General features: G+C 49.0%; 2 protein-coding genes across 10 annotated transcripts in view; both read right to left on the bottom strand.

The window, feature by feature from the left end:
- Positions 1-27: 27 nt before the first annotated feature.
- On the bottom strand, positions 28-11965 carry slx4 (SLX4 structure-specific endonuclease subunit homolog (S. cerevisiae)). 5 transcript variants are annotated; one of them, XM_056408540.1, is made up of 13 exons: positions 11127-11965; positions 10136-10343; positions 9810-10028; positions 9332-9552; positions 7121-7416; positions 6638-6854; positions 6147-6298; positions 5869-6015; positions 4930-5099; positions 2499-4672; positions 1439-1538; positions 974-1294; positions 28-681 (listed from the first exon to the last, which is right to left on the bottom strand). In XM_056408540.1, exons 1-13 carry the CDS (start codon positions 11521-11523, stop codon positions 324-326), a joined length of 4980 nt encoding a protein of 1659 aa, XP_056264515.1. In that variant the 5' UTR covers positions 11524-11965; the 3' UTR covers positions 28-323. The 5 variants fall into 5 exon arrangements, with proteins under 5 accessions (XP_056264515.1, XP_056264517.1, XP_056264516.1 ...); XM_056408542.1 differs by having other exon boundaries at positions 28-678; XM_056408541.1 differs by having other exon boundaries at positions 10136-10380; positions 11127-11169.
- Positions 11966-13296: 1331 nt separating this feature from the next.
- crebbpa (CREB binding protein a) overlaps positions 13297-25684 on the bottom strand; it is a 45558-nt gene continuing 33170 nt past the window's right edge. For all 5 annotated transcript variants that reach the window (XM_056408257.1, XM_056408258.1, XM_056408260.1 and 2 more), the window contains 17 exons: positions 25439-25591; positions 23849-24020; positions 23193-23311; positions 22776-23015; positions 22352-22440; positions 21438-21518; positions 20931-20987; positions 20222-20299; positions 20061-20128; positions 19726-19876; positions 18680-18826; positions 18456-18569; positions 18171-18336; positions 17686-17853; positions 17222-17389; positions 16753-17034; positions 13297-16592 (listed from right to left, as the gene is read on the bottom strand). In XM_056408257.1, the coding sequence (XP_056264232.1) occupies positions 14172-16592; positions 16753-17034; positions 17222-17389; positions 17686-17853; positions 18171-18336; positions 18456-18569; positions 18680-18826; positions 19726-19876; positions 20061-20128; positions 20222-20299; positions 20931-20987; positions 21438-21518; positions 22352-22440; positions 22776-23015; positions 23193-23311; positions 23849-24020; positions 25439-25591 (4674 nt within the window). In that variant the 3' untranslated portion in view covers positions 13297-14171. The remainder of the gene's footprint in view (positions 16593-16752; positions 17035-17221; positions 17390-17685; positions 17854-18170; positions 18337-18455; positions 18570-18679; positions 18827-19725; positions 19877-20060; positions 20129-20221; positions 20300-20930; positions 20988-21437; positions 21519-22351; positions 22441-22775; positions 23016-23192; positions 23312-23848; positions 24021-25438; positions 25592-25684) is intronic.

The raw sequence follows: 25684 nt of genomic DNA, 5'->3' as shown, positions 1-25684 counted from the left end.
TGAGTTGTTCCATGAAACCCGACTCGATTGAAACTTGAAATTGAAATATTTTTTTTATTGGGACGTTACCATCGCACACATAAGATGACGGGATGCTTCAAATCCATTTCATATATACACGTCATCCTTAACTTTTTATTATTATTTACAAAGTGGGTTCATAATGTAACATTAGAACCTGAAAATCTAGATTGCAGAATCGGTCCTGAAACATAATTTAACATAAAACCCCGACGTCAACTCTCGAGGAATCAACTTCTACCAAGATCTGCCCCAAGTCATCGTCAGAGAAGCTCCAAGCGGCTCCATGCGGGTCGAACGTTTTAACTGGGGGCCGTAGCCGGTCTTCTGCGGCCCGCCCCCCGGTCCCCCGCTGCCTTGGGCCTCTGGCCCCGCCTCCTGTGGCCCGGCTTGGCCGTGGTGACGGTGATGCACTGGGAGTCCAGGTAGTCCAGCAGCTTGGTGGCAGCCAGACGGATCCCGGCCGCTTTGAGGCGCTCCTGGAACTGAGACAGCACCAGAGGCCGGTACCGCAGGATCTGACCGTACAGCCGCGGGTCGGCCAGGATGAAGGAGCGCACCGCCCGCAGACGGTCCTGGTGGCGGCTCGCCGTCTGGGAGGCCGAGATGCCGCCGTCGCTGTCGGAGTCGGAGGGGAGGCACAGCTCGGGGTTGGACCTGCTGAGAGGACATGGAGGGGGTTTTATTTTCCATATTTATGAGACAAAACAGCATCTTATGAACCCAATGAAAAAAAAATAGATGGTAGAAGTTTTGTTCCTTCTAAAAAAAATAAAAAGAAACACTTAACTCTTTTCCAAACACAAAATAATGAACGCAGAAAACGAAAAAGTGTGTACAAAATAAAGATTGAGCCCTCTGAAAGTTTGTAGAGCAAGAAACGCTCATGTTGGCTGAAGTGTGCCGTTACTTCACACCCAAGATGATGCCAACGCTTGAATAGACATCAGACCTTTCAGAGTCTTCACTGGCGGCGGTTGACGAGCTGTTGGAGCCCTGCGAGGCAGAATGAAGCCCCGCCTCCTCCTCCTCCTCCTCCTCCTCTCTGGGCGGCGCTGTGGGCTCTTTGAACTTCACTCTCTGGGTGCAGGAGACCGCTCGGTCTCCAGGAACGTGTGACCCGGCGGTCGGGCGATTCGTCGGAACTGTGGCCGAGGGTCCTTCCTCCTCCTCCTCCTCCTCTTCCTCAGAGCTGACCAGCTGGTGGGTGTACTGGTGGATCTCCTTCAGTTTGAGGATCATCTGGCGCTTCGGTAAAGGCCGAACCCCAAACCTGCACAGAGAGGAAAGTCAGAAAGGGGGAGGGGACACACACTGTGGGAGGTAACCGGATCGGAGCCCGATAAGAAAGAGAAACACGCGGCCTCTGCTCCTCCTTTCTTTGAGGCCGGTGTCGGGCTACCAGTGACCTGCTGACCTGTTGAGCTTGTTCTTGAGCTCCGGCGTGTCCATGTCAGAGTAGGGGGGCAGCGGCGTGATGGGCACCACGGGGCGCTGCTGGTTCCTGCGTGACGGCGCTGATGAGACACGGACAGGAAGGCTTTGATGAAGAGTCGGGGTTCTGCACCAGAGCATCGCGACAAGATAACCGAGCGCATCGCATTAAAAACGTTCTTTAGGTAAATAATAAACATAAACACATTCCTTAAAAAACCCTGAAATGAACTACGTGATCAGAGATGTATCTTTATGTGATGGTCCATGTTCACGCCTCCTCAGACTGGAACTAGTTCACTGTGTGTGGGCAACATGGAGCACCGGTTACTGGGCCTGCAATGCATTCTGGGGCGGATACCAAAACCTCACAAATCTGCTAATGTGATGATTTTAGACGGCGTAAAAGATTTATGATGATTTATTCATGATGCCAAACACACACCGAGCTGCCGTGTTGTGTCCGTTTGGTCGTCCATGGAAACAAAAGGAAACACGAATGTTGGGGCTGGTAGTTGTTGATATGGTTTTCTGAGCAGACGATCCGATTGGTTTACAAACACCTTTCAGCGTGAATGTGCACATGAAGAGGAAGTGTGACTCCATCGCTTTAAGATGTTTAACCCTCCTGTTACCTTTAGGGTCAATTTGACCCCATTCAATGTTTAATGTCGGTGTTCTTTCGGGTCAATTTGACCCCAGGCTGTTTTTCACTGTGTCAAACATATAAGAAATATCAACTTTTTTATATATTTAAAGGGCTATTTAGGTAGTCAACAAACAAACATAAAGTACCTCACACTTAAACTTGGGAAACAACATTAATTCTACTAATTTTCTGGAGGTTTTAATTGCTGGGGTCAAATTGACCCCGAGGGTAAAATATGTTAGTAAATGTGAAGCTAACAGGAGGGTTAAAGCAGGAGGACATCAACGTCTGCATGATTTGGGAAAACTAATATGTATAAAAATAAGTATAACTCTCGTTAAGATGGAGGTTTGATAAAACTTCAGAGTAAAAGTACTGCAGCGAGACGACTGACCTGGTGTTCTGAGCTGAGCCAAAGGGTTCGCCCTCTGAGGAAGAGGAGGAGCCTTCTCCTCTTCCTCATCCCAGCTGTCCCATATGTTGGAGCCCAGCAGGCTGTTGATGACCTCTGGGGTGGTCTGGCTGGAGGGGTCAGGAGGCGACGGGGTGAAGGAAACGCCCCCACGGGCTTGTGCGCTGTGGGCTGAGGGGGGAGGGGAGGAGGTCACATGACCGTCCGGTAGGTGGACACGGCGGCCGGCAGCGGAGGACGACCTGGCTGCGTCTCGTTGACCCTGCTGGCTGGACGCTCCGCTGTCCTCCAGCCTCAGGCTGAAGCAGCCCGGGGTCACCTCCAGGTCGACGGCGTCGAGGCCCCACGAGTCGCCGAACGCCATGGGGGGCTCGTCCACGGAGCGCCGCTGGAAACTGGATTGGGCAACACCCGCCTCGCCCTCCGCTGCGTCCTCCTGCTCGCCCTCATCACCCGTGTCTTTCTCTCCTCCTCCCCTCTCTCCTTCTCCCCTGTCCTTTCCTAATCCTCTCCCCTTGAGCTCAGACCCAGTGTCGTCGTGACCGCTGGACCCCGCGGAGCGACGGCTCCGACCGGAGGATCCGCTCTGCCTCCGTGACCCCCGAAGACCTCCGCCACCGGAGGAGGAGGAGGGCGGATGCGAGGGGTCAGACGCGAGCGAAAGGCGAAAGCTCCCCAACTCCGTCTCCTCCGGGCTCTCGGGCGGCGCCCCGTCCTTTCCTGGACTTGTCCGACTCTCCTCGGGGTCGCCGCGCAGAGGGGCGGGGCCCCCGCGGAGCTCCGTGTGCAGCGGCGTGCTGCTGCACGGCGGCGGCCGCACGCAGAGGCGCGCTTCCCGCTTCGAGGGCGGCGAGCGCGAGAGCTCAGGGCTCTGGGAACAGAAGTCGAGGTCGACGCTGGAGCGGCGAGTCTCGTCCAGCATCAACGGGGGAGCTCCGCCCCCTGGTGGGCAAACGGGGGCGGAGTCAGGGCTGTGGGAGGTTTGCACTCGGTTGGTGACAATCGGCGAAGCGGGGGAAGCTTCGCCTTTAGGGAACAGCTGCGTCCGGCACACGCTGCTCGGAGTCTGCGTGGCGCCGGTCGCGGTGCGTCTCCCGGGCTGGACCGGCGTGGACGGGATCAGCCAGGACAGTTCTGGAGAACAGTCCGCTGGATCCTGCTCAGACCAGGGGTCCAGATGGATTTGAGCTGGCGCCGCAGACGGGTCATCGGGACTCCGCTCTAAACTCCTGGGCCGGTTCTTCTGCTCGTCGGGTTCCGGGACCGGCGGAGGTTTTAACTGGGTGTAGCTCTGCGGCTTCTGGACGGCGCCAGAGGGATGTGGCGAAGGACTGCGGGGGGGAAACACCTCCACCTCCTCGCTGGAGTCGGACAACACAATGAGCTCAGGGTCCTGATTGTCCAGAGGGACCCAAACGCCACGAGGACCGGTGCACTTCAACGCCGGATCCTCCGTCCCCTCGTCTCCGGCGCCGCCCCGGTCACCCGCTGGACCCGGAGACCGACCCAGCACAGGCAGGCTGGACGCGGAAAGGTCGTCAACCACGCTCGCTGAGGACCGAAGCAAAGAGGGTCCAGATGAGGGTTGAGGGGGGGGGGTCTTAGCGGGGGCCGAAGAGGAGGGTGAGGAGGAAGGCCCCGCGGAGACCCCCCAGGAGTCTGAGAAGAGGCGGCTGTAGCTGAGATCCAGGCCGAGGCCCGGCGGACTTCTTTGGGGTTCCGCCGGTTTCGTGAACACTTTCTCTCCGTCCTCTTCCTCGTCCCCCTTCTCCTCCTCCTCCTCCTCCTCCTCCTCAGTGCTGTCTTCTTCCTCCTCCCTCTTCCTCTGCGTGGCGGCGAACTCGTAGATCTCCTCGAGCTCTTCCTCGTTCACGTTCTCCTCGCGGATCTCCCGGTCCCGTGACGCGAGGTCGTCGGCCCGATGGTCTTCCGACTCCCCCTCTTCGTGCCGTCCTCCATCTGCACCGGGGCCCTCGTCTTCATCCTCTCCGTCCCACATGGAGCGCAGCAGCTCCGCGAAGGCCTGCTGGTTCTCCTCCTGGTGGTTCTCCTCCTGGTGGTTCTCCTCCTGGTTCCCGTGGTCTTCCTCACCTCCCAGAGTCTCCGGGTCCCGTTGGTGATGCTCGCAAAGCCGTTGTAGCTCCTGCAAGTCAAACCTTCAACACAAGGAGAGGAAGCGAGGACCCACGATGTCATCTTTAGGAATGTTTCAACCGTTTTCAGACGCATCTCTCGAGCGGCACACAGAACCACGGTGAAAGAAGACGTGGGTTCTTTAAATTTAGCACGACATCACGCTGCTCAACATACAATGCTACAAAGCAGAACTAAAACCTGAAGGTCACCAGATCAGCCGACATGTTTGGGGTTAAAGTTGAAGAGCAGAGTCCCGGCTCGCGTCCCGCCCACTCACCGAGAGGCCAGCTCCAGCACGTGAGTCCGGAGCGCCGCCGGGACGGAGCAGCGGGCCGTGTAGAGGAACTGCAGCAGGGCCAACACCGCCCGGCCCGGGACGTCGTTCAGCAACACTCGCTGGACGGCAGGCCCGCCTTCCTCCTGCACCCCAAAACCACTTTCATGGACCTGTGAGGGGAGGAAGACGAGGAGAGAAGAGGCTTCTTTTGTATTCTCTCTTTTTTTTCATGTCAGGTTTATAATGCAACAAAAACAAACAATAAAGAGAGAAAACAGTGACGGGGGAGGATGCAACACATTCAATACCGTAAAACTATAAACACACACAGACAATGGTGATGGCCTCTGGTAGAGAGAGGAAGATGCGGATCCTAAGGCCATTTCATTCATTGGACCAGCTGTAAATAATGGGGTCTTCCTTATGGGAAAAAGGATATTTATGTCACGCTTTAACCACTTTGCCCAAAAAGAGAATGAAAGGTGATTAGATTCCCTTTAGGCATATTTAGAGCGATACAAGACGGAGGCGAGCCAGAGAAGGAGAAACGATGTTTAAATTTAGAACTTGGAAAACTGTCATCGAGATTGAAGAGCTGAATATAGAAATACGAGTCAGAAAAATAAAATCTCGTCTTGGACAGAGCTGTAAAAATAAAAAACACACAGTACACATTCCTTTCAATATACATTTTTTGGTATTGGACAGGTTGAAAAATCACTGGCGAGATCATTTTCACAAAACTGAAATTCACTGGAAGCTCTTTTTTCATTAGAGGGGCTGAAACAACCGGCTGCTAAGTGTCCACTAATGTGACGTATTAAAGCCTTTATTGTGTCTCTTCCACTAAATGTATTATTTAACAGTCAAAACTATGAAAACAGATTTCTACAGAATTGTCCTGGTTCTACTTTTTGAAGGGTGTGTTTGGCCGTTTACCATTTCTGCCAGCAGGGGGCATCGAGCATACAGCAGGACGGAGTGAGCGGAGTAGACCTCTCCACTGTCCACCTGCAGCTGCAGGTCACTGAGCTGAGGGTTGTTCACCAAGCTGCTCAGGTCGGAGGCCAGTCTGGACAGCGCCACCTAGAGAGGAAACACGGGGGTCAGAATGTAGACCTAAAACTCCGTAAGAAGGGATGTAATGAAGAGAGCTGCGTCTCAAGAAGACACCAGATATTCGACAGAAAAACGACCGATGAGATGAGAGGTCTCACCGAGCGGTGGCCGCCCCGCTCGGGGGACCGAGCCGTCGTCCCCCTCCTCGGTTCTGGCAGGAAGCCGCTCGCACGGAGCTCGGCCGGCTCCTCGGACTCCTCCAGGACGAAGCCGCTCAGGCGAGGGTTTGAGATCTGACCGGCCCGCTCATCTGTGGGAACAAAGACGACCGGGACCCAAAAGCAAATAAGTCACCGCTTCGACCGTTTGGGCCGGCGGGTTGCAGCAGCGGGGCAGGAGACGAGAACCCAAAAGCAGGAATTTAACAAATGCAGGAACGAATCATCACGGTTTGTCGTTTTCAGTTTTGATGTATTTTTGTGAGAATCTACACAGAAGAACCAGAACAAGAAAGGATCAAATTAATTCAGCCAGATTTGACATCCCACACAGACAATCAATCCTCTCAGAAACGCTCCCGGGAACAGAGACACACTCCTTGGTTCATTTTGACATCACCCCATTGTTAACTGAACACTGATAGAGTTACCGTGGTCAGGGCCTGACGCAGGGTGACCACACTGGGTGAGGGTCAGGCCATCTTCAGCCAGCTCCATCAGGTCCAGGAGGAGCGCCCGGCTGGCGGAGAGAGCCGGCGGAGAGGAGGACATCTGGGAGGCCCCGGTCTCCGGGTCGGGGGTCCCTTCACTCACCGGTTGGACGTAAGGCTGAGGCCCGTCGGCGAGGCTGGAGGAGGCTGCATCCGTCTAGAAGTGGACGACAACAACATCGATTTACCTCGGGGCTGGGATGTGATGAATGAAATAACACAATGTCTCCCATCACAGCTTCAGACGATTGTGTTGACGCGCCCCTTTGTATTTCTAGGATAAGACGGAGAAGCACACACACACACACACACACACACACACACACTCACGGTCTGGTAGTTCCATCTCGAGAGGCATTTGGTTCAAACTATTTTTTTAAACACACGCTCAACATTCAGTCAGATCCGCCTTCGGCCTCTCACCGCTGCCGATTCCCACGGCGCGATGAACTCCCGGAGCTCGGGGGTGTAGAAGTCAGACAGACGGACGGAGGCTCCGCCCAGCAGCGTGCTCTTCTGCCAGAGGACGGCAGCGGCGCTCCGGCCGGGCAGTCTGCTGGGGCGGCGGGGCGGGGTGGGGGGGGAGGGGGCGCGGCTGCGCAGGAGGAGGGCAGAGACGCGCCCCTGCAGCCTCGCCAGCGCCGCCTCCGCCTCCTGGACGAGGAGGAGCGGAGGAGGGCGAGGGGCGCCGCCCTTTTTCCTCTTCCTGCGCCTCTTAACTGCACCAGGAACCAGAGAGAGAGAGAGAGAGAGAGAGAACACCAGAGTGACAGAGAGAGAGACACAGAGAGACAGAGAGCTGGTTAGAACAATGGCGAGCCCGTCTACTGCACGGTTGTCTTAAAGTATGCAAAAAACAGGATTCATATGATTTGTGTATATTTAATATACCAAATTGTTGCATTTTGAGTCATTTGAGCGTGTACAAATAAACTAAATAGTGGTATCCGAGTTTATACCTGCCTTTTTTTATTTTTTATAACGATTTTGCTGATGAGACTTTTTTTGTCACTGATATTTGGATATAAACAACGAAAAGTACTTTATTGAAATCAAACCACACCCGTCAACACGGTGAGCTGCTAAAATGTAACAATATTACTGAGACACTCGACACGTTACACAATTACACTATGGAAACAAATGCACACATCTATCTTATTTTACTTTTAGAACATTTTATTTGATTCTATTCCTCTTGTGTACTTGTCTATCTCTGTTTGCTGCTCCTGGCTGGCTGTGGGCCATTAAATGAAATTTTGTTGTATAACAATAAAAACCTCTATATCTCTTCATCTTTAACATTCGCTCCATATATATATATACTGTATATATTAGGGCTGTGAAATGATTAAACATTTTAATCGGGTTAATCACAGGTTTTTGTGGATTAATGATGATTAATCACATATTACCGATATTCTCGGTATATTTTGTGAGAACATAGAGATTTATGACAAAAGACGGATATATACATTTATACATTCTTCTATACAATGGTGCTGCAACTCAGCAGTTATTTAGATTTCTTCCATATGGAACATTAATACATCTTCATCCTAAACAGAATGTTTAACCCTCCTGTTACCTTCGGGTCAATTTGACCCCATTCAATGTTTAATGTCGGTGTTCTTTGGGGTCAATTTGACCCCAGGCTGTTTTTCACTGTGTCAAACATATAAGAAATATCAACTTTTTATTTATTCAAAGGGCTATTTAGGTAGTCAACAAACAAACATAAAGTACCTCACACTTAAACTTGGGAAGCAATATTAATTCTAATAATTTTCTGGGGTTTTAATTGCTGGGTCAAAATTGACCGAGGGTAAAATATGTTAGTAAATGTAAAGGTAACAGGAGGGTTAAAGAACAGAACATTTTTCTCTTGTTTGTCAACCATTAACTCCACCATGATACAATCTAAAGGCCTCTAGTCTTCCTCTAGCAGCTGCTGAGGGAAACTGACTGTGTGGGTTTTCTTCATGAACTGGGCCGTGATGAAAGGGACGGCGGGGACACCGCTGCAAAGTGGAAACCTCACCGCCCGGACACGGACAGGTGGACAGATTGACAAGTGACTTTTTTTTTACTCGGTCCCGATGCGCGCGCACGGAGCTCTGTGATCGATAAGTGTTAACGCAACGCGAAGAGATAGAAATGCTGCTGTGGAGATACGATCAACAACAGATGTTTAGTTTAATAAAGGAACAAAGACGTGCTCTAGAGAACATGTCAGGGGGCGGGCCAATCTTTTTAATGTCATGCGATCTACCAACACTACGCCGCGATCGACTGGCAGGTCGCGATCGACGTGTTGAGACCCTGATCTACAGGAAGTAAAAGTCGTCACAAGGTTTCCGGAGGTGAACCTGCGGAAGGATCATTACCGATGAACAGACCGTCTGCATGAGAGCGGACAGAGTTCAGATTGAAGTGGTGTATTGGAAGCTCATTTTGCAAGTGACTTTCTTTCGTCGACGACCAACAACAGACGGATTGGAAGCTCATTCTGCGCATGCGTTAAATGCGTTAAAAAAAAAAAACTAGTTAAACCTGTAATTGAATTAACGCGTTATTTTTCACAGCACTAATATATATATATATATATATATATAGCGGTTCCTGTCCTTGTACCTGTGTCTGTCCCCTTCAATGCTGTCGTCATGGCGATGTGCGAGGCAGCAGCGTTAGTTTGGGATCTCTTGGCCCGCTGCTCCTGGTCCAGCAGGGAGGAGGACAACGCCAGGGCCACCATGGCCTCTTCGTCCAGGGGCGCCGTCTTCTTCCTCGGCCTCTTCCTCACCGGCAGGCCCGGCTTGGACGACCCTTTTCTCTTGGTGCCGCCAGCCTGCGGGCTGAAGAGAAGGAACACAATCAATAGACAAAGCCTAGAAAGAGGTTTGATTCATCTTCTTTCTTTTTTTTAAGTCCTCATATTCTGATGCGAGGTGATCGGCAAGCGATGAAACGTGAGGTCCAGTTGGTTACTCGGTCTCACCGGAACCTGGCAACCGCAAGTCAAATGTGGCCGACGTGCGGATCGTCATGAACAGTTTGAATATCACGGCTTGTGGAGTCGGAGCGTCAGCTCGGAGGAGTGTTCTTGACTCACAGCGCGTGACCTCTGGGGGCGCTTTGGGCTTCCTCGGTCTGCCTCTGCAGAGCCTGCAGCAGCACGGCCGGAGCGACGCCCATGTCCGAGGAGCAGCGCTTCAGGTGGGCCGAGCGACTCTTCTGGGACTTGAACTTCTGGCCGCAGATGGGACAGTCGGGGACACCGGGAGGCGGAGGAGGCGGGGCCGGAGCGTTCCCTTCGCTGTCATCCAAACACCTGCAGAGAGGGATCGCCTTCAGAGCGTCAGTCCGCTTCACTCCGGATGAAAAAAGCATCGGTAAAAAAAAAAACGCAGACAATTTAGAAGAAATAAAAGTCCAAACCGGTTGAGATGCTGCGCTCGCCCCTCGGGGGTCATGCGTGACAGATCTCGTTGGCAGATCTGACAGAAGAAGAGGCCGCGGTCCTCCAGGTCCGCCGTCTGGGCCTCGGCCGCCTCCCTGTCCAGCTGCCGCTGCAGCCGCAGGGCCAGAGCCTCGTCGCTGTCCGGGGGCCCCGGGCGGAGACCTGAACCGGAAGAGTGCGGAGGATCTGGGTCCCGACACACAAAGACACGAGTCACATTGAGCTGAATATTAGTAAATAATGAGAAAGAAAGAGGGAGTTTTTACTTTAATATTCATATTACGATATAGATCCGTTGTATTTTCTCAGCCGTTAGAACTCCAATAGTCCTAAATGATGACACTCATTGTACAACCTGTGAGGCGCTCTTGAGACAATTGAAGTTTGGTTTCATGTGACGACTGGACAAATCTGAGAACTGTATAGTCGAGGCTCTGGTCAACCCTCTAAAGAGCTGCTATCGATTTACTTCGAACATAAGACGACATTGGCACAAAAGTCTTCATACTTTTTAATGAACTGTATTATGTATGTTGTATCTTCTTGTTTTCTCTCTTTTTTATAGTTGTATGTCTGTTATTTTATATGGAACTTGGCGTCTGAAATAAAGAATAAATAAATATCTGAATGATGTTTTTAATCTGCTCAGCACATCCAGATCTCTTCAAATGTCTCAACAAGCAAAAAAAGCACTGATTGGCATCTTTAAAGTTAAATATGTTGAGACTCCGCCAGCTCCACTGTTGGACATCACGGAGAACACAAACACGCCACGTCCACCGAGTGCCGCTCCATGTGCGACATCTGGCGTCATGAAGGCAGACAGATATAAACCAAACGGGAACAAATGACCTGCAGCCAGATGTATCATCTCAAATCACAGAGGATGATGCTTGTGTCATCATCATCTTCATCAACTCATGCTGCAGACTAACAATCTGTGCCAAAAAGAGCATCCTGTGATCTCACCATGTATTTGTGTCAGAGGAGGAGGAGGAGGAGGAGGGACGCCATCGGGATGACCCTGGTCCTTGTGCACCATCCTCTGCGGACCGGCTCTCTTGAACTGCTGCATCCGGTGGAGCACTTTGTCTCTCGCCAGCGAACAGCTCGGTTCTGGTTCCGGTTCTGCTGCCGAGGGCACAGCGGACGACTCGGCATCTCCCGCGTGGTGTCCGGTCCCTCCTCCGCAGACCACACGCCGGTCCGCGGCGGCACGAGACCCGGAGTCCCCGTGCGGCCCTCTCCGGTGGTCCCCCCGCCTCTTCTCTCCGTCGCTCGGCGGTCTGGACTCAACCGGTTTCTTGCGGACTCGTTTCAACGGCCTCGAGTAGAGGTCCACAAAGTCCTGGTCCGAGTCATCCATGATGGAGCGCGTCGTCTCACATGAGAGGGCCACGCCGGCACGTCCCCATCTGGGCCGATGAGCAAGCAAAGCGAGCCACTGGTGGACCAAGTATAGGCTCGCGGACCAACGAGGGTCCTTATTGATAGAGTAGCTTACATATGCTGTTGTCAGCGGCTGCTCGTTTACTGCACAATAAAGCAGCGGCGGACTCGTCTAGAGCCCATCACGACAGTTGACGAGCAGAAGCTGTCTGAAGCCGAGCTACCGTTAGCTTGCCGCTCGCGCGTTTCTCCTCTCCCCGGTTTGATGAGTTCGCTCCTCGGCTTTGGTTTCCCGCCTCATGGCTGTTCGTTCATCGACTCTGACTTACATTTAAAACACAAGCATGAGAAATAGATGCATTATATTGCCGATAAAAAAAGCAAAACAAAAAAAACCGGCGGGGTTTGTTTTCATTTTAAAAGCGCTCACCCTCAACCGCTTCCGGTCACGTGACGGTAAACGAGCGAACGCGCGCGTCACGCGACCGCAACGCATCGATATTGATTGATATCGTGAATCTATAAAGACCGACGGAAGCGTTGGAAGAATTTACAATCGCCTACAGACTTTAGCGACATGTTTCTTTTTTTTTTTTTATCTCGACACTTGACCAACAGCCACAACCAAATGTACATTTAAATGAGTGAATCTTTTTACTTCAAGCTCCCATAACATAATACATATAAATAAGTATATATATATATATATAATTGTGTATACTAAATATATTTTTTTCTTTATATTATATTTAAAATAAAAATAAAAATAAATATTTACTTGTGACTAAAATAAAAAATACAGCTGCACTTTTATTTTAAAAAAATCCTGTGCTTCTGATCCCTTTGTTTTTTAACTTGCAAAGCTTATAACTTGAATTAGAGGTTGGGACTGAATCATGAGTCTTGAACTTGTTAATTTTTCAATCACATTGATGACTTAAATGAATACAATTTCATTTTGTGAGTGAATGTGCTCTCAAATACAATTCCACTAAAGGCTCAACATAGTGTTATAAATATTTCAATTGGAAATTATTTGTTCCAACTTTGTGTTTTCTAAATTTAGTATAATACGCCTACCCTTAATCATTCATTCTTTCGTAACCTTTATCTGAAAAGTGAGCTGTATCTGCGTCACCACTTCAAACTCACCTCTTTTCTTTTCAATCTGTAGGAGTGCAGGGTGACGTTTTAGTAATCTAAAAGATAAATAGTTTAATTAGGAATAAAGGCTGTTTTCTGCCCACAATCACTATTTCTTTAACTTTGCATTAATGGAAACTGGAAAACCAAACACTGCTGCGCTGAAACAAAAGAACACACCGTGGTACACAAGAGCGATGCCTCGTTACTTAGTCAACAGAGTACTGGAGTTCTTCTGCTGCACAGAGTTTATTTAACAATATGGTATATAAGTAAGAAAGGAGTCTTTTTAACCGGTTTATACAGTTTTTTCATTTTTCTTCCTTATATTTATAGTATTTTGCTTAATAACTTGATTTACAATAGGAGAAAAAGTAAATCCCCCCCCAAGTCAAGTTTTTGAGAGGAATGAGGGTCGATAACATTGAGTTTTCCTCGGGGTGAATCTCAAATGGACCGTTCATCCACAGAAAACACGGCCGAGTGTCGAATTCAGAGGATGAAGCGTCGTCAGAGACAAACACCCGGTGATCATTCCACCTCAGCTTAGGAGGCTGGTCTCTTTCCCCACACTCTTTACACTTTACAACATTTGTATGACAAAAAGTATGACAAAATCTTTTTAATGTCAAAGCAACACTGTCCTACACCGGCAAGACAGATTTTTTTCCAAATTCCAGGTCACTGAGATGTGTGTTGCACTTTGCGTTTGTGAAACCAGTCGCGCCAAAGTTATTTTAGTGACCGTGTGTCGTCGTGTGCCCCTGTATGCATGCCCGTGTATAAACAACAGCCCCAGTCCATTTCCTATTTCAATACAACCAAGTGCTCTTCATACACACAAGGAGGGGAGGGGGGGGGGTACGGTCCCTGAACGCACCGTCTTGGAGTAATGGTAGAACACTAGATTACAATTGCCAGGAATGACAGCTTGAGAAGAACGAAAACCTGGCCCAATTCCCAGACAAAGTATTTTTTTTACAGTTTCAACACAAAAATTCTTTTAAGTTTCTTTTCCAAAGGTACAAAATAAAAAGATATGAATAATATAATGCAATTGTACATTTTCTTTAAAAAAGAAAAATAAATGAGAACGGCATGTAACCATGCCAAAAACAAACCAAAAATAAATTGAGTATTGAACACATTTGGTCTCAACCAAAAAATATATTCTTTGTGGTTTAAATTTCATTTAACAACCAAACTTTAGGAAACAATTACATTCCCTCAAAGAGTTGACATTTTCTTATTTTTTTTTTCTTTCCCCCCCTCCCTCGACCAAATTTTCTTTTTTGCTTTTTACAACAGTTGAAACTTTTTACATGTCAGTACAAAAAAAAAAAAAGTTCTCAATCTTAGAAAGAACAAACGAAGCCCTCTAACGTGATAACGAGTCTGAGGGGAAACTAGGAGAAAGAGCGGTGGGAGGAGGGTGGGTCCCCAGGGGAGAGAGACTGTGTTCTTTAGTTCAAAGCAGAAACACTACAATCCCTCCACAAACTTCTCCAGAGTGTCCCCTGTAGCATCTCCCATCCCCAAGTCACTGTTCAGGCCCACTCTGCTGGGCGTGTTAAGCTGCGGTAGCATGGCGCTTTGTTCTGGTGTCCCCAAGTGTCCCTGCTCCATGGACCCCGACAACGGGCTCCCCAGTACCGGGTGGGGGGAACCCGAGTGTGGTGGGTGTGGATGCTGCGGTGAGGGATGGTTCTGGACCTGCGGTGAGGGACTGGAATGTGGACGCTGCTGCTGCTGCGAGGGCGGACAGGGGGACTGGACCGGAGCGGGGGATCGGACCTGGTTGTTGAGGGTATTTGCTAGTGTGGGCTGGCCGGGTAGGTGGGCTCCACCTTGGGGCTGGACAGCCAGCAGATGGGTCTGGGGGCTCATGGGGCTGGGCAGGGTAGGGGTGCCCATCTGCTGCTTGAGGATGGCCTGCTGCTGCTGCTGGAGCATCCGTTGATGGAGCAAGTTCTTGGTGGAGTCCTTAACCATGCCGGTCTGGGCCATCTGACCCATGGGTGGGAGCTGGCCGATGGGTCCCCCAGCTGCTCCTGAACCTGCCTGCATGGCGAGCTGCTGCTGTTGCATACGGAGCTGGGAGTATGTAGCTGCTGTACCCTGCGCCTGGGCAGGGAACTGGCCAGGATGGCCCTGAGGCACCACTCCCTGTTGCTGCTGCCTTAAGAGCTGCCGACGGTAAAGCTCCTGGATCTGTGGGTTGGTGTGTGCTGCGTTTATTAGCTGCCCTTGAGCCCCTAGGGCAGCCATGCCCTGAGCAGGAGGCTGCTGAGGCTGCTGAGGCTGCTTTGGCTGCTGAGGCTGCTGAGGCTGCTGAGGCTGCTTTGGCTGCTGAGGCTCCTGTGGCGGCATCGTCGGCCTCTGCACCGCGGCCCCCGGCATGGCCAGGGCCTGCATCGTCGGCATCGTCGTCGGCATAGTCGTCGGCATAGTCTTCGGCATCGTCGTCGGCATAGTCGTCGGCATAGTCGTCGGCATAGTCGTCGGCATCGTCGTCGGCATCGTCGGCGGCGGCGTCGTCGTCGGCATCGTTGGCGTCGTCGTCGTGCCGGGCTGCTGTTGCTGCCCTGCTTGCTGCGGCTGGTTGGCTTGGTACTTGGCCGTCCGCTGTTTGATGAAAGCAGCCATGAGCTGAGGGTTTGATTTGAGGATGTTTAACACTTGCTGCTGCTGCTGGGGCGAGCTGGGAGACTTGAGTGTGCGGAGAAGGTCCTGCAGGGCGTTGGGTGCGATGGCACTGGGTCTCTGGGGCGTTTGTGGCCGGACACCGGGCTGCTGTGGAATCAGCATCCTCTGGCCCTGCTGAGCGAGCTGCCCTGGGGCCAGCAAGGCTCGCTGCATCGTCACGGCCTGCTGTGGAGTCTGGCCGGGGACAACGGCCGGTTGTTGAGTCTGAGCCGGCAGTGGCCTCGCAGCTCCGGGCCACTGGCCTGGAGGAATGCCCGGTTGCATGACCTGTGGCCCCCTTGGCCCTGGCACCATCTGCATGGGGGGCTGCATCGGTCCGGTCAAACGCTGCTGGGGCTGCTGGGGGTTCATGGGCAAGCCGTTCATGTTGACCCGGTAGTTCTGCTGGTTCTGCTGCGCCTGAGCCATCATTTCTATGTGCCGTGCCATCTTGACGGCAGCGAGGGGAGGCTGCTGCTGCTGCTGCTGCTGGGGCTGCTGGGGCTGCTGAGGAGGCTGTGGCGGCGGAGGGAGAGGGGACTGCTGTTGGTGCGATGGGGAAGCCTGGGGGCCGTGTTTGCCCTGGGACACGGGCGTTTGAGGCTGGCCGCTGTTGGGAAAAGAGGGGGACACGCCGCCCGCCGCGTTGGGGGACTGCGCCGGGTTGCATTGAGGCTGCTGGGGCGGCTGAGGAGGGCTGGGCTGGGCGTGGGAAGTGGGCGTGCTGGGAGCAGCTGCGGCCGGCGGGGACGGTAGTGGCACGGTTCTGCCTTGCATGGTAGCCATTCTCCTCCTCATCAGCTGGGCCTGCTGGAGCCGGTGCTGCAGCTGCTGCTGGTGCAGCTTGTGCTTGATGTTCAGGCAGAACGGGACGGGACACTTGTTCTCCTGGCAGTGCTTCGCGTGGTAGCAGCACAAAGCGATGAGTTGCTTGCATACGGGGCAGCCGCCGTTGGTTTTGCGCTTGCAGCCCTTCGTGTGCTGCACCACTCGCTTCATCTTCTGGCAGGACGGCAGCGAGCAGTTGGCGTTGCGGCACTGACACGCGTGGACCAGGGACTGGATGCAGCGTTGGATGCTGAGTCGCCGGCTCTCCTGCGGGCTCTTGGAGGCCTCTCCGCTCTGGCTGTTGCCGTCGTCGTCCAGGCCGAGGCCCCATTTCACCATCTGGTGTTCGTGACCCCTCACGTTGTAGCAATTAATGCACAGATCAAAGTCCTGCAGACGGGAACACGGTAATCAACGCGAGCTTAACCAAGTCTCATGAATAGTTTCGTCAAAGAGTTTCACACATTTACAACTTTAAGAAAATCAGTATCAAGTCATTCCCGAGTGAAAAACACATCAGAGCATGCCAACGGTGGTCGTAGGGACTCACCTCGCACACCGTGCAGTGCCAGCGTGTTTCTACGTGGTGCTTGCACTCGTTGCACGTGTAGACGAAGCGGTCCTGGCCCTGGTTGTGCAGCTCCACCAGCATGCACATGCTGCTCCACTTGCACCTCCGGAGGGAGCTGAACTCCCAGTGCTTGTCCCTGGACAGAGTCAAGAAGGCGTCGCGGCCGTCCATCAGGTCACAAGAGAGCATGGGGTCGGGGTCGGTGATGGGCGGCAGGGTGTTGGCCATGGGAGCGGAGTGGAGGTGGATCACAAAGAACACCTTCGTCACACGGAGAAAGACGCAAGGAAATGAGTTAGAGAAGCACAAGCAAAACTGAACCGCTATTAAGACTATTATTAGTTTAGCCAAATCGTAAGGACATAAACTATTGTCCAGGATTCAATATCTAATGTTTAAGAAAAGCTTGTTTATCATCGAAACAGCTCAATATAATATAATAATGAACCTCTTTGTGTTTCTCCAAGCTGGCGTAGAGCTTCTGGGACAGATCGTTGGCTACATTCAGCATCCCAGGTTTCTTCTTACTGGTTCGGCTGACGGTGCCCTTATTTTTACTGGTCTTCTTGTTGTTGTTCTTCTTTTTAGCGTTTTTGCTGTCGCTTGGCGTGCCACCCTGCAGGAGACGATATGAAAGAAAACAGCTCATTACATGTTCACATATTTCATCTTTATTGCTCGTTGACAGAATGTCTCCAGCTGCTCAGTGAGGACTCGGTACAGTAGGATTTTGTATATCTTCATCATAACATATGTTCTTCCGTTACATTTTGTTCTCCCCTTAATTAAACTTGACGTTGGCAGATGAAAACTATTGACCCAGGTTTAAAAAAAAGAAGTTGTTTATGAAGACCAGTTGACTTGTAGATTCTGATAGCACCGTATCATCAAACCACGACGCAACGTTCGCACCTCAGGGGTTTCGGTAGTAGCCGTGTTCTCCTCCTTCTTCCTCTCCTCCTCCTCCTGCTCCAGCTCCCTGATGCTCTCCTCCAGCACATTGGGCCAGAAGTCGCCTTCGAAGTACGGCAGCTCGTTAGCGCTGGTCAGACGGTCCTCTGTCGCCTGTTTGCAGATGTCCTGAGAGGAAGATTGACAATTCAAAGGTATTCAAGATGTATATTATTCGTTTCCAGTAATCCAACATGAGCACTTGCATATGTATTATGTTCGCCTGTTCTCACGGACAAAATGTGTTCAACTATTCACACGGAAAGCTCCCAGGAAATGTGATCAGGAACGCAGTGAATCAAAAACAGATAACATAAGTCTCCCTTCACAAATAAATCAAAGGTTTGCATCCAGGCGTAAATGTGTCCTTCGTTCCAAATATTACAAGCCACTCATTCAGACATCAGACTAGCGTAATTATTTAAGACGCAGTTTCTCCTCCTTACCTTGTAGTCGTGCAGAATCCTCTCTGCGAAGGCCTTGTCCAGCATCTTCCTGTACCACTCTTGTAACCTCTTAGGCTTGGGGATCTTCTGGTCAGGAGGATGACAGTGGAAAATGTAGTCGTCTCCTTCGCTGGGTGGACACGCCCAGATGTGGCCCTGGGCATACCTGCCGGCACACACAGACCAATAAGAAGACCAAAGTGTAAATTAGGACATCGGCTTACTTAAAATTAAATCACAGAACAAAGTTCGCTCCAGAGACTCTTCCTCGTGGCGTTTCTTTACCCGAGTTTCTTGACATATTCGAGATAGCCGATGAGGATCTCGTGGTACACAGCTGTCCGTAGAATCCGAGGTCTGAAGAAGTGAATACTGTCAAGGTATGATATGTAGACCCGTCTGCAGAGGTAGGGAGAGAGGGAACATGGTACGTTTCACTCGTAAAAACAACATCTCCTTTAATCTCCATGTGCGGGAATGAGCGTCACACAATGATCGGCCGTACACACCTAGTGTTGGGGAATGAGCACTCGGAGCCGTACTCCTGCACGTGCATGCCGAAGAAGCACACATCCACGCCATCTATCTCCTCAAAGGCGTAAAGTGCTTTGGTTCTGTAGGGAAAGGTCTCGGGCATTTCACCCGTGTCCACAAACCTGTGGTAGTGAAGAATGGAAAATCAAATATTACAATATGCGAAAAACTAAATGTGATCTCTAGTTAGACGGTGAAATTAGAGCATGTTGTAAAATTATGTATCTGGTTATCGCTAAAACATATCGTGATGGTGTACTCCTGAACGGAACGCAATCAATACAAAAGTGTGTATATATATATATATATACACACAAATAAATGATGGTTTCTGTTTTAAAGGTATGTTGCCACAGTTTAAAATATGTATCATCTGTATGATACACTTCATAAATTGTATATAGGAACAGCTTCAGGCATTAAAAATGTTTTTATTTGGACTATAAAGCCTTCTAGAAGGCCGCCCGAGAAGTCGCCTTATGCGTTGATGCTTCTCGTGAAACACGAGAGCATGATGGGGCAATTCAAGTGAAATGGCCTTGAGTCAATAAAAAGAAAGCGGCCTTAAACCAGTCAACCTGAAGATAACAGGTTCTCGGGCGAGGGCTTCGTCCCTGCGAGCAGACTTTGATCGTGTGTGAGGATCAAACAGTGAACAACTCTCTGAAGTACTCGGGGGAGGGTGTGCACGCCATCTTGTCAAACAATCAGGTTGCACAATCAGTACAAACGCTTTACAGAAGGCATTCAGCTTTGCAGAGAAGAGAAAATAAAAATAAGCTCAGGACAAATACGGGCTGCGACTGTGGATCAACAAATCAGAGAGGGCGAGACGGGTGTTTTGGTTCTCTACATTTTGGCATCCCTCGCCTCGACTGTTGACTCCTCAGCTCATATATTTGACTAAGGCACGTTTAGCTGCAAAACATCGATCCAGTAATTTAAAGTATAAAATGCTTAAACACATACAGCATATGACACACACACAGTCCTCCTCTCTTCCCGTCAGTGATGCGCTCACCTGGCTTTCATGCCTGGCTTTACTTCCGTTATTTTGTCGGAGCTCGCCACCACTCGAACAAACACCTCTCCGGCCTCCGGGTGGTTCTGTCTCTTCAAGTATTTATTCACACGTTCCTCTATGTACATTCCCAGTCGTGTCGACTGCAGCCCTAGTGTACAAACGCACAGGATAAATATAGGAAAAATGGCAATTCTTTTAACCTGGATAAAAGTAGAGCGGCATATGCAGCCAATGTGCAGGTGGTTTATAGTAGCCGTGTCTTCAGTGCTTCGGAGACAAATCTGTAATAATCTGTTGACATTTCAAACGTATATGGACAGATTGGAACTAACTTTTTGCAGAGAACTTGTTTTCCTTTCGCGTTTTTGCACTCTTCTTTAAACAATTCTCACAGATGAATCTGGAAAGAGAGAAGGGAGATTTAGTGTTACAATTAACGTTAAGAAAATGTGCAAAACCATGATGCAAATCAACAAAAGGTTGGAAGTCTCACCCAGATGGCCAGATGACCTCGTAGTGTAAGACGCATATCTGGTGCATCTTCCGTCCACAATCTTTACATTCAACAAACCTAAAGAAAAGAAAGCATACAGTCAGACATCAACAACAAAAAATAGGTTCACAGAACTCTTTTCAAGATGTACCTGAATAAGATATTCCACACTACCGAGTCACCCTGTACTAAATAAAGAGTGTTGGTCAAATAGTAAAGATTTAGCAGTACGATGGGCAACAGTATTGTCCAGTTACTTCTACATAGGCGCCGACGTGGACGACTAATGCATTGTTTTTATGTATTTTATGCATATGCCAATTGCTTTTCCAATTCTCAAACTGTCCGAATCCTGAGGGCCATCATTTGTATAACTGATGATATATTAACTGCTGACAGAGCAAGTAACCACTACCTGTGTGCCTTAGTGAGAGGACATCTTATTTAACTCAAAATGACAGTGTGAACTACGAGGAGGCTGCGTTCCCCGATGGGGAAAAGTCATCGGTCAGACCGAGTCTGCCAAGTTGCCCCGAGGCCTCACAGATCAGTCACTTAGATTTCAGAGGGCTCCAGAGAGAAAATGTGCAGATTGTTCACAAATACAGAGCCGATGTGAAAGATGTCAGATGTGATGAGGAACATGCAACTGGGAAAAAACCAACTTCTGACATGAGCTCCTTCTCACTGAGAGTTTGCATCTACTTACGGTTCAGAGTCCAGCACATCGTTCTTCTTCCGTTCAAACTGGTCTTTTGATATCATCCTGGAGTGTCAACCGAAAAGGGGAACAAGTCAGAGGAGAGGTAGTGAGAATAACAAGACGCACACAAAAAAACACTGTATATTTTATTTATATCTTCAGCTCTATGCTTTTCTCATTGCTGGCAGAGTGTGTGAGGGCCACGCTTCAATAAGACTCTAAAAAACCCTCAGGCTGTGAAATACATGGGTTGATTATTTTGAAAAGCAAATCCCATAAATAATGAATATTAAGTCACAACATTTTGGATGAATACCATGCAAGCAGTATGCAAAAAAACAATAAGGAGAAGACTTTGACTACAAGCGGCATATATGTTTTGAGGAACGAGTTGACTGAGAGGGACATTTCCTTTTGCAATTCAAAAATAGCTTGACGAGAGGAAGGAATATGTTTCTAAAAAGTTGGGGGCTATCACGCTATAGCCAGTTCATCACTAGCCAGTTTACTCACGTCTGCGGCTGTGCAGGATCATCTCCCAAAGTCACACTCTCCCCCTGGATATCATTGAAGCACTTCTCACAGAAATGATACCTGCAAAATTACACATTTAAAAATTAAGCACATTGCACACTGACTTTGTATTCGTCTACTTGCGTGTTCAATACAATTCTGCACAAAATAACGCTTTTATGTTTTACAACACAGCGGGAAACATCCTGAGCTCCCATCGAGAGTGTAAATGAATGTTGTCCGTCAGGCTGCATTACGACTGCTTCTGAGCTGCTCTGCATTAAAGTGGCCAGTTTAGGTGTGGAAAAATGCGCTGCAGTAACCCTGTTTATGCAGCAGGGGGTGCAAGGGATTGTGCTGCAGGCAGTCATCTGCTGGATTACAAGTGAGAGGAAAATGCACTGATGGGCAACACCATCGTTGTTTGTGGCCAAAGCTTTATATTTTTTCATCAGTCAGTTTTCCAACCACAGACGCAGAGCAAAACACAATCAACGCACTGCTTTGTTGTTCTGTGGCCGACACTCTTTGGGGTTTAAAGTCTTCAGTCCGTTTCCCTCTATGTGCACCACTGGCATCAAATTGCCAGTGGTAAAAAACATGTTGTGGTCCCATGCCGTGCCCGGACCTGGAGGCAGAGCCATTAAAGCAAACGCCGCCAGGATGACACTACAGCCTGGATCACAGTGGTCCCTCCAGAGCGGCAGAGGAACGGATCCCGGGCTGCAGGCGGTGGCTAATGCGGTTCAAATGGCTGCACGTATTGCCCAACACTTAATGAACAACTGTGCATGCAAATGTGTGACTGGTATAAAATGATCCAATAATATTACAATTTCAACAGATTTTATTTAAGTTACACATTTAGGTTTAACGGCAGGCAAACGCATGTATGCATACACAGACGCATGTACCTGTTCTGGTAGCTGTAGTATGTGCCTCCAGTCGGTATGGTGCAGAGCTGCTTGCCATAGCAACACAGGGTTTGAGGGGAGAACTCGTACTGCAACAAGCAACATGACATGTGGTGAAAAGACAAACTAGATGCATTTATTCCATAAATCCCTTTCATTAAGACAAGAAAATAAAGTTTATACTCTTGGGTTTAGCTTCTAAATTTGCCAAAGGGGACAAAGCAGTCAAATATTCACAACGGCATGGTGACACGTGAAACTCATACTCATCCTTCTGAGTCACTTCACCAAACAAAAAGTAGTAAACATTGGCATTTTAGTAATTAGGCAGCAAAGGAACAAAAAACATTTTATTACAGCCATTTATGAGGAAAACCACATCCCTACTTCCTTTACTGCCTATTTAACACCTCCTTCATCTCACCTTCCTCCCGCAGCAGTAACCCAGGCCCTGCATGACCGGGTCGATCTCGGACTCAAACACCTCGGCCAGCTTGGCGCAGAACTTGTAGACACGGGACGTCTTGCGGTTGTAGAGCCAGGCGTTGCTGAACATCATCCAGATATCGTCAACGTATTGCCAGGGCTCTTGGTATTGACCCGTGTCCAGCTTACGCTTTATTGTGGACAGGTCTATTGGGTTCTTAACAATGTCAAAGTAGTCCTGCAGTGAGAAGAACAAATAAAACGTTTGTGTCAATAAAACAAAAATAGTGCAGCTGAATTACAGGCGTCTATCGCAACTGTACAATGTTTAACAAACACCCATGGGCAACACATCAAGTCAAAGGTTATATTTGAAGTAGAAGCATAAGGTGGTCAGTGCATGTGTGCTACGTACAGGGATACCCAGCAGCATGGGGTCTACTGGCTGTCTGAAGGGCAGTGACTCGGGGTCCTGCCTGTAGAGAGACTCCAGAGTCGGCATCAGAGCCTGGCGTAACTCCTCGGGCTTAAAGACTGAAACATGAACGAGGTACATGTTAGCAATCCAAAAAGGTTCGGGGGAAAGCAGAGTTTGACATCCTGGAGAAAAGAAAAAGAAAAAAACGTCCGTCCCCCATGCTGGCACTTGACAAGGACAACAGACACTCTGAACTCGACAGAGTACAACTATCGACCTGTTGGTAAACAGCAACAGAAAATTCTGGCCTAGCTGCATTTTGTCATCTGTATTACATCACCAGTTTTTAATTATCAAACACTCCCAACAACAGAAACAAAACATCAACAATATAATGTGTCGGGTTTATTCTACCAGCAGGTGCACAGCCTGTTTGTTATTTGTGTAAAATGCAGCCCGGCTCAAAAGAAGACTTACAAGAGTCTGGACATTGTTCAGAGTCGGTGCCAAACGCATAAGAAGTCATGACTGTCTCACAGTTGGCACCGAGGGGAAGTATTAACATTACTGGCAATGACGGAAAGCCTCTCCGCTTACTGAGTGGAGGGTCAGACTCCAGACTGATTTTATTTATTCGTTGGCACCAGACTCACTTTTCCTTCGTGACTGAGCGGGGGATGAAGAGGCTGTGCTGTTGGCTCCCCCCTCTTCCTCTTCTTTGGGTTCCGTCTTCATTTCTGGTTTTTTCTCCTCCACCTCCATGGGCTGCGGCTTTTCCTCTGGCTCCTCCTTCTTAACCACCGATAAAGCAGAGTCTTCCTCAGTCTGTAGTCAAAAGGGCAAATGACTCGTTATACAAGTCATGTTTTAAAACTAAAAACTACAAAATGTTGGATAAGTGATAATATTTTTTATAATCAAGACTTTGATGATCATCCCATGAAATGGTTTGTCTTGATAATCTAAATACTAAAAAGAAAGGGCGTATCAATGCCACAACAAGCATTCAATTATGAAACATTTTGAATTTTTACCTTTTGACTAAAGTGAAAATCTGACTTAGCATATATTAATTGGTTTTGTGGCTTCAAGTCGGTGTGCGAGCGTAAAACTTCTCAAAAGTCAGCACCCACAGATGCAACTTTTCCTTCTCTTGATACAGGTTTCAGTAACTGAAATTGGGGCATCTGCCGATACGTATGATCCAATAACTGCTCTTCTCTCCAAATATAACATTTTAATAACTCGCTGCTCATTGCAAAATAATGTATGCAAAGTAAACTGAGGCCAGCAGCATGCACACGAGACTGAATGAATGCAACTGATGCATACAGAACTTTAGAAAGACATTGACAAAGTCATTATGTAACGTGGATCGATCGCGCGATACCCGAGCCGCTTAACCCTTGTGTTGCCTTAGGGTCAATTTGACCCGAATCAATATTACACCCTCGTGTCGCCTTAGGATTAATTTGACCCCATTCAATGTTTAATGTCGGTGTTCTTTCGGTAGTCAACAAACAAACATAAAGTGCCTCACACTTAAACTTGGAAAACAATATTAATTCTAATAATTTTCTGGAGGTTTTAATTGCTGGCGTCAAATTGAACCCAAAGGGTAAAATATGTTAGTAAATATAAAGGTAACAGGAGGGTGAAACATTGAATCGGGTCAAAATGACCCTAAGGCGACAGGAGGGTTAAATATTTAATCGGGTCAAAATGACCCTAAGGCGACAGGAGGGTTAAATATTTAATCGGGTCAAAATGACCCTAAGGCGACAGGAGGGTTAATCAGGTCTGGACGGTACCCGGCTCACCTTTCTTCTCCTCTTTTCACACCATAACAAAAATGGTTTATGCTCAACCTCGGATAAGATAGTTTGCTCCTTGCATTGTTTAGTTTCAAGTCTACAGAGTTTAGATTCACTGCCACAAGAAATATATTTAGGAGAAATGATTATGCAACAATTGCGAGGACTTTTAATACATTAACAAACATGTTGGGTTTTTTAAATGAATTTACACAGACTAACAACAAATGGTAAAACATAGGAATTGATGAACCAATGTAGAAGATCATATAAATCTATGCAGCCTATGCACAGCTATATCTAAACTTTACTTTAAGAGGGAAGAATGAATCATTGGAAAGAGTGCACACATCAGTGTAGAGCAGCATCAATCAACAAATGGACATACGAGTAAGTTGACATGTTTTCAAACAAATAGATTCAACCCACCTCCATCTCGGGCTCAGTTTTGCCGCCAGCGGCCTTAAACTCTTGTTGGTTATGATGTTCCCCGGCTTTGACCTCCTGGACAGGAAGGTCGGCACCGGCAGCTGAGGCTGGCGTGGGCACCCGGTTCTCCAGACTGGCCCCTGGTTGAGTCAGCTGAAACGGGAGGCAGGGATAGAGATTATTATCGAGAAGACAAATATGAGGTGTTGGCAGTGCCGCTGCTTTTTTTGCATGCAGGACTGGAAC

Source organism: Pseudoliparis swirei, chromosome 24 (assembly GCF_029220125.1).
Source record: "Pseudoliparis swirei isolate HS2019 ecotype Mariana Trench chromosome 24, NWPU_hadal_v1, whole genome shotgun sequence".
Taxonomy (NCBI): Eukaryota; Metazoa; Chordata; class Actinopteri; order Perciformes; family Liparidae; genus Pseudoliparis; species Pseudoliparis swirei.
Note: the sequence above shows the minus strand (reverse complement) of the source record. Positions and strands in the feature narration are given on the sequence as shown.

Excerpts from the sequence above, each read along its gene's own strand:
- slx4 (XM_056408538.1), bottom strand. The coding sequence starts at position 11,523 with ATGGATGACTCGGACCAGGACTTTGTGGACCTCTACTCGAGGCCGTTG. Across the intron at positions 6,016-6,146 it reads AGCGGGGCGGCCACCGCTCG|GTGGCGCTGTCCAGACTGGC; the intron begins GTGAGACCTCTC and ends TTTCCTCTCTAG. Across the intron at positions 5,100-5,868 it reads GCCCCCTGCTGGCAGAAATG|GTCCATGAAAGTGGTTTTGG; the intron begins GTAAACGGCCAA and ends CTCCCCTCACAG.